Source organism: Perna viridis, chromosome 3, assembly GCF_037379345.1.
Source record: "Perna viridis isolate PV_CMFRI_1.1 ecotype Kerala chromosome 3, ASM3737934v1, whole genome shotgun sequence".
NCBI classification, from domain to species: Eukaryota; Metazoa; Mollusca; class Bivalvia; order Mytilida; family Mytilidae; genus Perna; species Perna viridis.
The window spans coordinates 43,722,815-43,740,472 of NC_142447.1; the positions used below are offsets into that span (position 1 = coordinate 43,722,815).

The following is a 17,658-nucleotide window of genomic DNA, read 5'->3' on the forward strand; positions in this document are numbered from 1 at the left end:
GAAATTCAAATTGATAAAAGTGTTAAGTTTTTGGAAATCTTATGTTCATCAAGGAAATTTTTTTCTTAAGCTGAAATTTGTTTTAACTGACTACATTGTATAATAAATAATCTGTTACTGTAGTTTGTTAATGTTTTGGAGTGTTTAAAAATTTAGGAAAAAGTGAAATGGAACAAAATTTGTATTTGAAGTTGGATCAGAAGTATGGAATTACATCCTGTTTATATGTGTTGGGGAAAAAAACAGTTCTTGATATTAAATATGAAAAATGCAAATGTATGATCACAATTTTATTTTACATCATGTAATCTTCGAAATTTTGTTCATGCTACAATTTTCACAAGATTTGAAGAATAAAAAATCTCCAGTGCTGACTGTCTTATTCCTTTTGTATTCTGCATGCCAATGTATTGAATGCAAGAGCACTCCTCATTTACAAAATCCGACCGAAGTCACGTATTGCTTTCTTTGTCAAATCTGCCATTTTGGAAAATGTGCATCAGTATGTAGGCAGTTATCAGCTGCTGGCTAGTACATGCAATAGTGAGACTGATTATAATTGATCACAATTGGCTCTAATGAGAATGATAGGACTGATTGTGATCAATCGCAATCAACTTGGCTTTAATAGGTATGAACACACAGCCTTGATGTGAACAGGGCCTGAATCTCTTTGAAGTTGTACCACAAGGTCCCATTCCACGAAAGGAAAGTCGGAATTGTTTTTGGGTATTATGATTGGAACCGTTCATTAAAAAGGAACCACCTTGTCCAACTGGTCAGGTTTTGACCTCGGTGGTCATTTCAAGCTACACCCTGTGAAGCATTTTATATAACTGTCAAGATAGTCTTTATGTATTTAATTTTCCAAGTAACTGTAGTACACACTACTGCAGAAACGTATAATCTGTCAACAGCAGTCCTATGTAATTATGTCAGTACTATGTGTGATGTATTTTAGTGCTGATTAGGGTGAACAGGTTGTTGTTTTTCAGTGAATCATAATCACAACAGCAAGTTTAATATTTCTATACTTTTGATTAAAAAAAGATTTCTCTTTGCAGGAGGATTGTGAAACTGTTAAGCAAGTGAACAATATTCAGAGATGTCAGAATGGATCATATGAGAGCTATTTATAAACTTAAATGGATGGAACAAGAACTAATAGAGATGTTTTAGAGAAGTAACTAGGATTAACCTGTTAATCATTGAAGGCTTTATTTGTGTACTACTGCTTGCCTGTGATGAGTGGAAGTATGTAAAGAGATTTATACTGTCAAACAAACAACCTGTTCATGAAGAGTATGATGATGACATAGGTATTGTGGACATACCATGTAAACTGTGATAACTACTTTATCTTGTATCATTAACAATTATGATGAGTTAGTGTTAAAGCTGAAATTTGTAGTTTCACAAAACCATAATAGTGTGGATGTAATTCTTTCACATTGAAATTTGAGATACAAATATTTAAATCTAATTGTTTTTGTTGAGTGAATTTAAATGAGGACAGGCAAGTTATTATTTTCTGCATTTTGTTGGACCTGTGATGCATATCAGTTTAAAATTTCTCGAGTTAGCTATGTAACAAACCCTGTACATGGATATGGACACTGGCTATCAGTCCTTTTTAATGTAGAAATAATTGTGATGTTATTTTATAACAAAAAAGTGACAGGTTTCATATGTATTAATTATCTCAGTAAAACTTGTATAGTTTCTTTGATATCACATCAATCAAAATGGCATAATTTAGGTGTAAAAAACTAAATTACAATAGCTGACACACATTAACAGTAATCTAACATTATTAAGTTTGTTAAGGATGGATAGACAATCAATCAATGAAATGACAAACAATGATGACTTGCAGTAAAGATGACGATGGTACCTCTGACTCCATCATTGATTTCATACCCCTAATCACTTGGTCCATAGACTTGTCCACAACAAAAAAAATGGTAATTATTTTGCTACTTCCCAGCAGAATGACTTTAAATTTAGCTTTGCCATAGATAAAAATTACTTCAAATGAACTAAATGATCAAGCAGAGGTGTTTACTTAAACAGATTTTCCGTATTTTCTACGAATTTTGACTGCAAATTACGCTCTACAGATTGTGAATATCTCCATTGTACCTTGTTCAAATTTCAGAAAATGCAGGATTTTATAGATCATTTCCATAGAATACAGTGAAAAATATGGATTGTCATCAAGTAGTATTAACAGATCTGTTCAAGTGAGCTTATACCATTAGTACCATCAACTTTGCAATCATAAAAAGAGGAATGTAAAAAGATCTTATTTTTATATAACCACAATAAAAGTTGTATAAGGATCTGCTCTACCACAAGGTGTCATACTTCTTGATTATTTTCCTTCACTGATTTAAGAGTTATTGTTCTTTAGGGTTATATTCTACTAATTTTACTGATTTTCAGATTACATGTTTATCTTCAAAACTTTGATTGAAGAATGATATATGTACTAGCTAGTTAAGGACTATTATCACATTGAAGTATTTGGGACGGAAACCTATGCTGTGTCAAATGGTTAATCACAATCCAATTTGAGAGTTGATGAAACTTTTATACTTGGCTTCCATTTATTGGCTCACCTTGTCCATGTGAGCTTTTGTCATCACTTGGTGTTCGTCGTCTGTTGTTAACTTTTGTGTAAAAATCTTCTCTAAAACCACTCAATGGATTATTACCCAACATGGTCATCAGAATCCTTAGGGAATTTACTTTAAGTTGTGTGGATTATATAGGTCAAACTTAAGACATTGACACTGTTGCTATTTTAGAACACAGGGGTCAAGTTACCAATTTTTGCATACAACTCAAAATCTATAAGCAAGATAAGCAATATTTGAAAATAAATGTGACCTTCCTTCTCCAGCTTGGAGAGCTGTAATTCAGTATCCATCAGGTCAAAGTAGTAGGACAACTCCTTGTTGTGTTGTTTGCAGTTTTTTATACCAGCACAAAAAAATGCAGTTGTATAATGGTATGGTCATCGTCTGTATACACTTGGTTTTCATAAATGATAAATTACATATTAGTTGGTTGATCTTTATAAAATTTTATAACAAGGTTCCAAACCACAAAAGGAGGGTTGATATTGATTTTGGGGCTTATGGAATTTGGATCCAAAAGGGGGATAAGATTTTCCTGATGTTCAGTCATTAACTTGACTATTAGTGAATGGATCACTTTGAAATTGTATTACAAGGTACCATACCACAAAGGAAGGCTGGGATTGATTTTGAGGTTTTTATTTGAGCCAAGTAAGAATCAGGGGCCATTAAGGAATCAGAAACAAGCATTTTTATTAGCCCATATCTTGAAAATTATAATTAATAGAAAAAACCTTTCAATTGATGGATGTTCCTTATAATTAGGTCTACAAAAGTCTATATTGGGTCAAAGTTGTAGGACATCTTGTTATTTTCCTTGAAAGCTGAAAATGACATTTTTGGCAGTTTTAGCCAATATCTTTAAAACTATAATAGATATAAAAAAAACTTTCAATTGATGAAATGATCCTTATGATGAAGCCTACAAAAGTTTTCATTCCATCAAAGTTGTGGGGTGACTCCTTACTATCATTGCCTTTGAAAGGTAGAAAATGAACCAGGTGAGTGATTCAGGCTCCTGGGAGCTTGTCATTTGACATTTGTAGTCACATAAAGCTGTTTTTTTCTGAATTTTACTATCCATATTTCTGTGCACTTTTATTAATGTAGATCATGCTTAATATTTTTCATTTATAGATATTCCTGAATGTTTCAAAGATGCATTTGATGCAGGTATTTTAGAAACTTAATTTAAAAAAACTAGATTTTAAAGATAATTGAGCCTAAATGTTGGAGATTCTTTGCAGGTTTTTGTATAGATTATGTTTAGAAATTTCCTTCTTTCATGATGTAGAAAAAAAATGTTAGAAGGATAACTTTCTTAATTCTTTTATATTCTAAAAGAAAATTAGGTGTCACTTCACATTTTTTTTATGTTACTATCAGTTGTCTCCCCTTGAAAGAGTCTTTTTAGAATGATAGCACCATATATAGTTTCATTAAAAAAAATCTTTAGAAATAATTTGAAGATACTGTTTTTACATCATATCAGACCCTTTTGACTAATTGAAAATACATTATACTTCTATATGAATTAGCAAAATGACCCATAGACGAGTTTTCTGTTTATTTGGTATGATCAACATTAATTGTTTTGGTATTTCATACACCTTTACAGACCCTGTGCAGGTCTGGATGTCAAAAGAATATGCCTGCAGCAGTGCTAAGCTTGTCGTAAAAGGCGACTATATAGTGCTCAGAACCCTAGCCAGAGGCTAGGGTGCTCTGCCTACAGAGCAACTGGGTTGTGTGCCCCAGGTGGTGGAATGGGGTACCCCTGGTGTGTTACATGCTGGGGTTGTCAGGCTATAATACCGAAAACCTGATCGCAAACCATAGTGATGCACTGTGTTGGGAAAGATGCCACGTTCCTCGTACGTTAAAGAACCCTACTGTGGTATTCTCCCAGAGTAGGAAAAATAGGGCTCCGCCACAGGAGGCTAAATTGCCCGACCCTACCCACCTCTCCCCATTTCCAGTGGCAATCAAAATTTCTTTACCCGATTATCCTTGTATCCCATTTTTCATTTCATCATTATTTCATGTTCGTTTTATCATCCACTTCATGTTCATCCCCTGAATATAGCTGAAATATTGCTGATATATAAACAAACACCTTTACAGCACTTATATACACACCAAATAATAATTACATTTCCAAGAGAATATTTCTTATAATTAATTTGTGAATATTAAATATGAGATTCAATTTTCTTCCCAATATAGTTTAGTATAAGTGTATATGTAATTAAGTTATAAAACTGAATATTTCCCCAGGGGTAAGTAATTGGCCTGTGATTAATATACTGGCTATACCATAGATGAAAAACCTACCTAAACATGTAATATTAGAGCACTCATTAAATGTTCACAACACATCAGTATCCAACAGTTATGTTATGCAAAATTTTGTGTTGTATGATTACATTGCCAATCAATGTCCATCTTGAAGGATATAATTATAAGGAAATACATGGAAAATCCATTGCCTTTCTGTGGGTTATTTTTCTATTAACACATACCCCTCCCCCTAAACATTTAACATACATTGTTTATATAACACATTATGAGCATCTCAGGAGAATTATAATATCTGCAATCATCTGATTCTTAGATTGAATTTTGAAATTGCTCAACACTGTAATAAATTTGGTCCTTGATTGTTACATGTAGGTACATTAGCTCTCAATATAAGATGCACATTTTGTTGTATATATATATTTGTTACTGTAACATTAAGGGTACTGTTGCAATCATTTACAACCTTCTGTTAAGGACATTAAAATCTTTCAGACCAAATTTATCCATAAGTTTGTTTCTAGTAGGATGTACCTTACCTAACCTTTAAGGTGATCACATATTTATAGTTACAGAGATTGTCAGACTTTTTTTATACTGTGGCACATTTTAAGTTTTTTTTTTTTTTATAGAACTGGGTACTATGATTTCAATTGTTAAATTATTGTGTTATCTTTCTTTCTGTTTTACATTGCATTTCTTTAATAAAATATTAAATTATATTGTGTTTGCTATTTTTGAAGGCTATATTTTAAAAATGAATTTATAGGGTTGATGATGTCAGTTTACTGAGGTCTTTTTATAGGTTAATCACCTAAATGGTGCATTAAATATATATTGTGCAAAGATGAAAGTTGATCAGTAGGCAGTTTCATGGACATGCTTTTTATAAAAAAGAAAATCAAAAGGTTGAGCAAAATAAATTGAACTCCCCCCCCCCCCACCAAATGTTTGAGACATTTTCCATTTAACGTTTATCCTCATGTCACTATCTCAGCATTACATATTTACACTGTTTTTGTCTTTTTTATATGCTGCCATCATCACTTTTGATTAGAAGCCCACCATGACCAGATATCATAGGGAAGTAGATAATTATTTATCATGAAAATTAGCTAAGGCAGATGGCCATTATCTATGTCATTTCATGTTATTATAGTTTTGCATCCCTTAGAAAACTACTGGACACTAAAAACTTTACACAGTCTACAGTTAAGGTTCTTGTTCATATATTGTGTATTATTTTGTGTATTTAAAGCTAGGTGGTTAACTCGTGTATTGATTTTATAACCGTTGAATAATTGAAAGATATACATGTACGTCATGTATATAGCAGCTGACATTGATCGTTCGTTGTCCTCGGATGACCCTTTTTACTCAACTGAACCCTAATTGACCTCAACATTTTACGAAATTCAAATTCCTCAGGAGCAAGATGGATGATTTTTTTTCACATTATATAAACTCCACAGCAGAACACTAGTTTAAAAAAGTCTCGTCTCGAGTCTGTGGCCTTACTAGCCCGGCAACGCTATACAAGCGTAAAACCATTTCTCCTGAATTTCAAATAAACGATGGCGTTTACATCTGCTATTTATAAATCATGACCTAAATATTATTGATAATGGCTAATTCATCAGGGACATAGGGCGTGCATTTTTCGGTCAACTTCAATGTTAACCAACATTAACGTCAAGAGGTGTGTATGTATATGTTCAATTGCGTGTGCATTGTATTTCCACGTTTAGAAATTCGACTGGTACAATATATCTATGTTAAATTAGTTACCTCAGAGTATTGAAATAAGAATAAGGTATGCAAGGTGTCCGTCGTCAACCGAAAAATGCTGCCATCAATTTTTGAGAATTTTGGTGAATTGCTGTGCTTTATGGATATGAGTGCACTTTCGATTTTTATAAATTTCATCTTTTTATACGCTCGCAAACGAAGTTTAGGTTTCACCCTGTCCGTAAGTCCAAAATATTTCTAAGCAGCTTATAACCACATGGTTATATAAATACTGTCAGGAATTTTTGTTTGTACAAGGCTGCTGAACTTAAGCATTTTCAGCAATACTTGGTCTCATGCTTTGTCAACTCCTGATCGACTTCCAGAATTGTTATGAAACTAATTGGAGTGTTAGATTATCATATGAAGATGTGCATATATTGTCAGGAATTTATGTTTGGCCAAAAAATTTAGAAATGAAGGCTGTTGGAACTTAGGCATTTTTCAGCCAAAACTTGGTCAGATGCGTTGTCTACAACTCCTCATTAACGACTTGCAGAGTTGTTATGAAACTCAATGTTGCGGTAGATTACAATATGGAGATGTGCATATTGCCAGGAATAAGTCATATTCTGTTAGTGCGCTGTCAACAAAAAATAGTACTGATTGTTTTTTTTTTTTAGAAACGGCAGCAAATTGTGTATCAAAAGTTTGCAGTTTATCCGCCATGAAAATTGTTTCCAACTTGAATTCTATGTCCGCATTGGTCCCCATATATACAGGATTAAACAGGCTGCAATGGGTATTAGTTCCGTTAAGGGCAATGCGTAGTTCAATTTTGAGTTTCTTTGATTTATGGGACTGTGTTCTTACAACAATTGGGTGATTTTCTGTGTTAAACTCTTGCAGGAATGTCACAAACTGTTTATTTATATTGATTTTAGGTCCCTTTTAATTAGTTTACCCGGCCATAGGCCATGTGAGCTATTGTCATCACTTGGCGTCCGTCGTCGTCGTCATTAACAATTTTTTAAACATCTCTGAAACTATACTGAATGGATTTGGATGAAACTTAGCATAATTGTTCCTGGGATATCCTGTACAAAGTTAACAGTTCGATTTTTTGAACCATTGAAATACATGGCCGCTTTTATCAAAAAAAGAGCAAAGGGTCAGACAGCAGTTTTTCGCATGCATATATCTCCAAAACCGTTAGGTTAAACCGATAATTTTTTTACAATGGGAAAAGTGTTCAACATGATGAGATCTATCTGTGGTCAAATTTTTGAAAATCTGTTCACCCATGTCGGAATTATTGCTCCTTTGGGGCGTTTCTTTTTTTTTTTTTTATTTTGCTGTTTTTGATGTTACTACTTTCAAAAATCTTCTCCTCAGGGAACTACTGTATAGAATTCAGTGAAAGTTGATATATAATAGTTTCTCATGGTATCCTGCACAAAATGACCGTTGGGAATTTTTATCTAAGGAAAAACGTGACCGCTATTACAAGAAATTGAATGTAGCTTATTAAACAGGTGTGCGATTCTTCCTTTTTTTTCTTAGTAAATACTGATTTTATGATTTAGAGTTAAGAGACATATTTCATAAAAAGGGGGAATTTCTCATGCAGTTTTTGAACTAACCAGTAGTGGTTGCACGCATTCTCGGTAAACTTTGGAAGTAGTTTATTTCTATTTTTGTGACCTTCCTTTTCAATTGTTATAAATTTCTGATTTTCTGTTATCAAGTTACGTGACTTTGTTCATAAAAGTGGTTTCCATACTAGTTTTCAAAATAAATTGAAAATGCTTCTTGACTATATAGCAATTTTCAGGAACTTTGGTGAATTATTTCATTCTATTAATTTAAGCTCCCTTAAGATATATTTTGGATGATACTTCTTTGAGTTATGGGACTTTATCCATACATAATAGGGCATTTCCTGTTTTCGGACTATGGCCTAAAAAAACGCTTCCATGGACATTATTCTCTTTGATTAAAGCTGTCTATTTTTTATTTTTCATACCCACCCACATAAACAAAAAATCAAATTTATAGAAATCACATTGCCCATCCTAAAGTCCATCCGTCTGTTTTTCTCTCCATATTTATAATCATTTGTAAGACTTATTACAATTTTTTTATTAGTTTTTTTACCACTTCCATTCTAATAAAAATTTCCTGATTCCAATATTTTACTCAATCAAAATTAAGAGTTGTAATAAGCTTGAAATGTGTGTCCAAATTTCTCCCATCTGTTCAGGTTCGAACTCTTGCTGGCGTATCAAGCTGCGCTCCTCGAAGCTTTTTATCATATTTTTCTGGACCCATTCCTGGTCATTGAGTTATGTGTATAATAATTTGAGGATTCATGACTGATCGGCGATTTATCGACGTGCATAATCAAACTCTAACCACCATCTCAGTGCCCGACGTTAACTGCTTTGTCACTTTGATTAATGTACTTCAGGTGAAAAGATTACATATGCCATACTACACTGAATTGCGTGGAGTTATTTTCAGTCATCGTTATCTATACTCCGGTTTTATATTTAAACTACATTACATAAGGTTCCCGAAATATGTATTAATATTCCTAATTATTAATCACATGACGGGGTAGCATGTTCACCTTGATTGTTAAATAGTACATTTTAGTTTTAGATTGAATCCTTGAGGGTGTAACGCGTCGTCTGGTTAAAATTATATTCAACTTCAATTTAAAAAAGTAGTTGAATAAGAACCGCAATGGTTTCTGTGATTGGGTAAAAAGGGACCTGAAGCATAGTGGTTGGGGGGGCTTATGAATTTGAAAATTTATGAAAATAACTTATTTTTGTGTGTATATGTGTATATGGTCAGCAATCGAAAAATTACCGCAACCGCTATATACAACCCTGGCTTACAAATGCGTAAAATGTTTCCATATTATGTTACCGAAGTAAAATCTGTGTGATTCTGCGTATGTTGTAAAATATTATGTCGCATAAAAAGTGGTCACTTTCTGGAAAACTGTGTTAGAAGAAAGAAATAGTTATTTTTGAATGGACAGATGTTAGCGATCTTATTCAAATATCTTAATTCTAAACCCGCCAAAGGCAATCCAGACCGTTTTGCTGAATAAGCACTCTATAATGTTCCCGTTACGAATGCAAATGATTTCAATAGGTTCAAATGATACCACGCGCTTACCAACTGTAGTTTATGGGGCTTATTTGAAACCCATTTTATCTGGCACCTGTCCCCTTTGTATTAAATCTCGTCAGTATTATAATTAAGTTTCTGTTTTGATTAATCAATACTTTATACGACAGGCGCTGATGTTTGCTCTTAACAGCAGATGGGTGTGCATATGACCATATACATGTAACTGTCAGTGGTCGTTCTTCCGCTTTTGATCTTATGGTGAAAGGTTAAAACCCGTTACGTACTGGTCTTTCCGTAGAGAAAAACCGGATTTATAATACGAATTAATGCTTACGATTTTTCTGTTTTGATCTTAACATTAAAATCCGGACATCCTTGCTAGTAGCCGTCATTTCCGCTTTATTGCATCATATATTCGTGATTTTTTTAACTATTATGTTATTTATGAATGAATTGCTTTTTGTACATGCATGATGCAATAATTTCTTTCAATTTACCTTAAAATTAGGATCAGAGCAGTTACACGGTTCCAGGCACCTCGTAAGCTTAATTGTCTCCATATTTATATATGCTGTCAGGCTATAATACGGAAAACCTGACCGCAAACCATAGTGGTGCAACGTGTTGGGAAAGATGCCACGTTCCTCGCACGTGAAAGAACCCTACTGTGGTATTCTCCCGGAGTAGGAACCATATGGCTCCGCCACAGGAGGCTAAATTGCCCGACCCTGCCCACCTCTCCCTATTTCCAGTGGCAATCAAAATTTGTCGACCCCATTATCCTTGTGTCCCATCCCTTTTTCATTTCATCATTTCATGTTCATTTTATCATCAATTTCATGTTCATCGTCTGAATATAGCTGAAATATTGCTGCTCGGACGTTAAACCCCAACAAACAAACAAATATATATGCAGTCATAATTTTTCGTACAAAAATAGTAATAAAAAGGGAGTGTCCTTCCTTCAAGACACATTTCCATCCCGGTGGGGTTGTTGTCTTTTTGACAAACACACCATACCTATCCCCTTTAAATCAAATAAAATCCCTTTTAGGCATGCTCACGTTATCGCAGAATGTGCAGGGACATATTGTACATTTTCAGTAATTTAAATAGGATGCCTTATAAATGGAAGAAGTATAGACTATATAGGAGTTACTCATGATCAATGACATGTCACGGCCTTAGTTATATGATTTAGTATAGACATCAGCGACACAAGAGAGAATAAAGTATCTATATTAATTTCTACATGGTGAGAGAAAAAGTGAATCTTACCTAGGAGTATTTTTTTTTTTTTGCTTATCGGTAAAGTCTAAGTATAGACCTGTAATATTACTTTAATTACATTCCTATGGTATAGACCAAGGAAAACATGCTGCATTTCATAATTGTTTTCATCGTCTCCTTCCGAAATTTCAAACGGAACGAAGTCATACAGTAATTAGTATTTTCACTTTGTGGGTACATTTGGTGTTACTCAGTACTTCGTTTGTTTGTTATACGTATATTTTCTTGAAAAGAAACCGTGCGGTGATTGTAGGGTAGTCTCCATTGTGTTACTATGTAAGTACAGACAGAATATGGATGTCCAAACTGCATTAACTTCATAAAAGTTTACTGTAGAAACTTCCTCAATTCAAAAATGATACTGGTACATACTGTACATGAAGTAAATGATGCAGACAAGATCACGCGCGCTTTAGTTTATGGCATTGCTCTCAAATCTGTTTTGCCAGAAAAATAGAACAAATTAGAGACACCTGTTTAATTTTGGAGCCAATTTGTTAGGGGCGTGTCATGAAAAGTTTTCATGCTATGTATTGATACATTTTATTGGCTAGATAAAAAGGTCAACGTTGGCTTATTAACCAATCAGAAGTAGTCGCAGTTGAGCCTTCGAAGTAAACAAACATCGCTTGCCTCAACGTGTAACTTTGACAGAAGGAAATAATACAGCCAGGGATCACAACATATCTAATGCTATAGTGATCTTATTTTGAGAAAGCAGCTTGAAATTGATAATATGTTTAACATCACAACATTGCTACAAGCTGCAGAATATTTAGAAAGGCGTGAAAGAGGTATATTATAGTTTTATTTCGGATATTTAACGGACATTTGAGTGTTTGTTGACAGAAATTGCTGACTACAGGTATCAATTTGATCTAAATGCTTTCATTTGCAATTTTAGAGGCAGAGCATGGCTATGCATCCACAGCACCTATGCCTGAATATGTGAATAAAAAGAAAAACAAACCAAAGAAATCTCAGGGTAATAGGTAGGTTTTGTCAGCAAGTGTCAATTTCACGTGTCAATACATGGCAGCCATGTTTGAATCAGCTGATGATCGCTTTCATTTTCGCCAAAAACAAAACAGAAAGGAGGGACTAAATTTCAATGAAGTATGGATTTTTTTCAAAAATGGAAGTTGAAGAAAGTCTGCTTATCAATAAGATAACTTTAAAAAGTGCAGGTTGATATAAACATGGATGCTTTTCGCTAAAAAAAAATACTGGAGCAAGATGACCCAAATGATTGAACCGCCATTTTGGATCAATTATCAAATGTTTACAAAAACAGCAGCTGAGAATGTAAATAAATAAATGATTTTGTTCTGTTACTTATGTGATGTACAATGAACTTAGAGCTACTATTTGGATTTCATTAACTGCTTACTAATGCAAAAACTTATATATATCGTTGCTATAACTCCGGGCTTTATTGAATTTTTAAATTTTTTTGATAAAAAAATTGGAATTGTTCCAAATAATGTCAGATGGGTTCTGAGGATTTGAAATGTTTTTTTTTTCAAGTTTAGTTTTCACCTTCTTGTTGCATTGTCATTGAGAATTACTTCAATTATGGTGGTACAATGGTGAGATACAACATGTACAATGGACTTGGTACCATCAAATAATTTTTAAAGAGTGGTTTCTTCTGTAGTAGCTTCAGTTTAAACAGATATGAGACTAGGCTTGTGTGTAAAGCACTAGCTTTTTCCTTTACTACTGAGATCCACGTGGAAATAATAATGACCTGTCAATCAGTGGACTGGATCATTAAATCTATTGTGCTTTAAATCAGACTATATTTACTATAGAAAACCAGTTTTTGATAATGTATAATCATAATTACATAGAACAATTGATATATGCTGTGATAATACACCATTTAGGTGTCGAAGGCATATGATTTGAAGTGTGTCTTGCAGTTGAACCATATACTTTACAATGTTTACATAAAATAAAACAGTATTCATGGTATTCATGTTCTGTAATAAAATACAAAATGTTGGTGAGGTCTTTCTCACAAAAAAAATCACTTCTGAATTTTTCTATGCTTTGGTCCTTTCTCTAACACTTGTTATAACATATCAAGCATGTACAAAATGTGGTACAGGTGTAAATGATCAAAACTTCCGTACATATAACCATGGTTCTGTAGTGACACAGTTTTGAACTTGAATTCAAAGCTAAAAAGTAAAAGGTTGACATGAGTTGAATTTTTATGTATGTTAGAAAAATTGCTAACTTGCCTATTTGTACAGTTAATTTTAAGTATTGGAAGGTTTCTTCTGCGATGGTAGTTGCATTCTTTTTAACATAAAGTGGAAAAAAATTGAGTTGAGTGTATACAAAATGTAGCACTGTGTCCTTTTTGTATATCAAGCAGTTAATTGTCATTCGTGACTATAATTATTTTTATGGAAATCATGCATTAGAATGAATTATAACATTAAAATGTTCACTTTATTTTCTTCCTCTACAAAGAAAAACATCCTGAATCACTTAATTTTGAATCGTTTCATTTCAGATCTACACACAATGAACTAGAGAAAAATAGGTATGTTTACTATCTATAGATTGATTGGTCATGACCTAGTTACTATGTTTACCTGTTTATGCTGGCAAAGGGAAATAATTCAAGCCACAAAAATTTAGGCCAAGCAAGAGATGAGGTCAGAGTTTAGTTATAACAATGTAATTTTAATTGTCATAATCAGATGTTTTGTTTAGAATTAAAAGAAATGGTGGGTTTAAACTTCTTTCTCACAGGTATGAGTACAAAAGAAAAATTCTATGTGAAATTATGATATATGATTTTTTTCTGCTTGAAAAAGGATTATATGTCTTTATTTATTGCAGGCGAGCTCATTTACGTTCTTCACTTGAAAAGTTAAAAGAGTTGGTTCCAGTTGGGAGTGAGAACACACGACATACTACATTAGGACTTCTAACAAATGCCAAAGGTTTTATAAGGGTAATTAATTGATTAAATCATTCACAATCTATTTACACACTGTAATTAAGAATGCTAAGATGAAAACAATAAATGTTGATAAATATGACGTTCTTTGTTAAGGTTCATTGTCTAAACTTACAGGGAGATTGAAAATTGAAAATAAAGCCAAGTTATATAAACTAAAATTTTTTTATTTTTTTTTGTTGAAATTTTTGAAGTTACTTGGCTGTTCATATCTAAGATTTCATTTCCATTGGTTTAAAAACCATTAACTCTCAAGGCCTTGTTATTTGTTCTCTTATGAATATGAGGTACTCTGTATGCAAAAGTATGATAATACATCATTAGATGTTAGTGGATCATTATACTAGCAGTTAAAAGCAAATTTTATACGAGTCTAGTACATAAATGTACCATCTGAGGTTTTGAGTATGACAACCCTTAGGCTGTAGAGCCAATTAGTACTTTACTTATGGTTTTAAGTTGCTACTTTAAGAGAACACACTTCAAATTCTATTGATTCATCATGTCAATCAGAATACTGCACTTTTCACTTAAATGTTTTGTGGGTGAAAGTTCAATGATTTAATACATTGAAGATGAAATTAACAGACACCTTATAACCTGACCACCCATTGCAACATAGTAAAACACATATGCCCTGAAGCAAATTGTAATCACATGGTCTACTATTATGACATACAACTACCAGTAAGTTTCACTCATGAATGTCAGATATTGTAAATATTATTGATTTCACCTTTCCTATGTGATATTATAAATACTTGAGTGTAATGTTGCCTTTTACAAATAGTTTATTAGTGTCATATTGACATTTGAAAAAAAATTTTCTATATTACATGTACGACTGATGATTCTATTGAAAAAAAATTTGGTAATTCATCTGATCTTTTTATAGACATTAGAAGATAAAGAGAAAAAGTATAATCAGACAAAAGATCAACTAAAAAGGGAACAGAGGTATTTACAGCGTCGGTTAGAAAGTTTAATGGAAGGCCAGTATCGTGTAAGACAGGAACGGAGTATCAGTGAATGCAGCACAGCGACAAGTTCTACCTCTTCTAATTCTGAGTCAGGTAAATGTTTAGCTAGGATGAGAAAATACTTTCGAAAAATTAAAATTCATAGAAAAAGTCTCATATTTGATTGTTAGTAAAGAAGTCAAGTAGGTAAATAACCTCATAATAAAAAGTGAGAACTTAACATTCAGCCAGCACTTGACTCTTGAAACTATTTGGTACACCCTAAATTGATGCATGACCTTTAGTAATGAGAGAAATGTGACATTTAGATAAGTCACTGTCCTTGATTACAGTTACTTTTCAAATTTTAAAAGTCAACGTGTTCTTAACATGTTTTTTTTTCCAGATGAAATCGACATTTTAGGTTATAACAGTGGTCAAAGTGATACTGATGACCACAGTAGCATTGAAAGTGGCAGCGACGGCTTTTCTGGGGCCGCTAAACATTTAGTTTTGAAATCATCCTCCTTCGATTGCCTGTGAGGGTGACCATACCCTGCTGACTCAGCAGGACATCGTATGACTGAATGTGAATGTTGATATTACCAGATCTGTTAGAACAGGAACAGTTAGATTTTTATTATTTATTGATTGTAAGAAGTATGTGTACATGTAAATCATATTTTTGTTAAATATTTTGATGTTGTAATTGTGATGACCAGAGAGATTGGAAGATATGATTTCTATTATGACCAAGAGAAGTATCAGAAAATGCTTATGATGTTACTCTTGCCTTTACACTAATACATGAATATTATTATACACTATAACTATCAGCAAGGAAGAGAAAGTGCTTGGATGATGTTATATTTTTTTTGGGGTTTTGGTATTTCTCTTGGTCATATTTTGTCCTTTAAGTATAATGGGTCACGCCAATTGATCTCATGTTCTGCCTCTCTTGAATCTATTTTTGAAATGAGGCGGACAAACATACAAATAATGTGGTGCAATAGTATACTACCCCAGCAACCAGTATACTTGTTTTATGACCCTTATACACCCACCTTCTTTTTGATTTGGTAGCACTAATGACCATAAAGGGGTTTGGTGTAAGGCAGCAATTTGATGACAATTCTATACAGTATCTGTGACTCCTGTAAATATATTATCTTAATTTATTGTTTTTACTACTAAATTAATTGTCTGTTTTTATTTGTTGAAATTTTTAAGCAATATCTGAAGCATTACATCGCATCAAATTAATTATTTACAGAATGGATTATCTATCCCATTTAGTTAAAGCACATAAACTTACCCTTTGTGCGCATTTATTCTTATAAAAGGTGAAAGTTTTATGCAAGAGTAAGAAATGTAATAGGTGTTTTGGAAGCAGTAGGTTGCTTTTAAATCAGAGAAAAAATGTGTTTCTAATTTAAGTGACAAAGTTTTTAATGGCTGAGAAGAAACTCTCTTCTTGAAGAATCCTTTCACCTATTAATTCCAGGACTCCTCAGTGTAAAAAATTAATTTGGTGCAATCTGAGTAAAATATAATTGTCTAATGCTTCAGACTACTTGAACAAATTGTTTTCTGGGCTTTTTTAAGTACAAAAATTAAGCTAAATGCTGTGATATCTCTTCTACTTAACCTTGTATATCTCATGCTCCACAACTAGATAATGCAAAATCTGAAGTGCTTTGTATATAGTAGATTTCTCACATGTTAATTTGTTTTATTTGTGAAATAAGGCATTCCGACGGCAAATAAGAGCAATCTTCCATACTGCTTGATAGTTCAATATTTTTAAGGGTAGCTCTCAATGCTCCCGGTGATATGTTATTCTATTTTTTATTTACCGAAATACGAAGCAGAATAATAGAAGAGTATTTTAATGGTTAATGCTAAAACAGTGCATTTGTTTGGTGAATATGTCAGCAAAATCACAATGAATCTTGTTGAATTTTCAAACCAAAGATGACATGTTTGTTTTCATTAAAATTATTTGTTGGCAATATATGATTGGTAGTCTGAAATTTAGTTCCCTCTTATGATTATCCCTCCTGGTGCAACATTAAATGAAGATAAATCTGGTATGAAGAATCTGTTGCAGCATTATTTCCTACTCCAATGAACAATCAAAACAATATATGTGTTAATTGAGTGAGTACATGTTTAAATTATGTTCACATGTTCATGAAGTAAGCCAAAATGCCAGTGTAATTGTTAACTAAGTTAAAAAATTCACAAGTGCTAATTGATATCTTAGATATATGCATAATATCAGCTGAAATCATTACATGCTAAACTGAGATGATTGCTTGTTGCAAAAAGGAATTGGTTTTTATTTGAAGTATGAAAATTATTTGCCTGTGGGTTGCATGTATTTTATTTGCCAGGTTACTGGACCTGAACTGAAATCAAATGAATCAAGTCCCCATCTGTAACATTAATGATTGTTTGTAATACATAAAGATACTGTATGAATTGTACTTATATAAATGTGCATGTGTTAGACTAGAATAAGTGTTATGTTGGTATAAATGGCAGTGTCATCATTTGTTTTATTTTCTCGCATCAGAGAATTCAAAGTCTATTAAATTTTTATTTATAAAAA

The 17,658-nt window shown here is 32.8% G+C and overlaps 2 protein-coding genes across 2 annotated transcripts in view; both read left to right on the forward strand.

Moving 5' to 3' along the window:
- LOC148622382 (protein mono-ADP-ribosyltransferase PARP6-like) overlaps window positions 1-1,483 on the forward strand; it is a 44,941-nt gene extending 43,458 nt beyond the window's left edge. The window contains exon 23 of the mRNA XM_088572253.1: window positions 1,065-1,483. The gene's annotated coding sequence lies outside the window, so the exon portion shown is untranslated. The remainder of the gene's footprint in view (window positions 1-1,064) is intronic.
- A 10,228-nt stretch (window positions 1,484-11,711) lies between these two features.
- Window positions 11,712-17,658, forward strand: LOC148622383 (max dimerization protein 1-like). The gene is made up of 6 exons (XM_088572256.1): window positions 11,712-11,899; window positions 12,010-12,097; window positions 13,633-13,662; window positions 13,965-14,079; window positions 14,981-15,158; window positions 15,451-17,658. Exons 1-6 carry the CDS (start codon window positions 11,842-11,844, stop codon window positions 15,585-15,587), a joined length of 606 nt encoding a protein of 201 aa, XP_088428382.1. The 5' UTR covers window positions 11,712-11,841; the 3' UTR covers window positions 15,588-17,658.

Coding starts and splice junctions, on each gene's coding strand:
- LOC148622383 (XM_088572256.1), top strand. CDS start 11,842: ATGTTTAACATCACAACATTGCTACAAGCTGCAGAATATTTAGAAAGG. Junction 13,663..13,964: donor AATGAACTAGAGAAAAATAG/GTATGTTTACTA, acceptor TATTTATTGCAG/GCGAGCTCATTTACGTTCTT. Junction 14,080..14,980: donor ATGCCAAAGGTTTTATAAGG/GTAATTAATTGA, acceptor ATCTTTTTATAG/ACATTAGAAGATAAAGAGAA.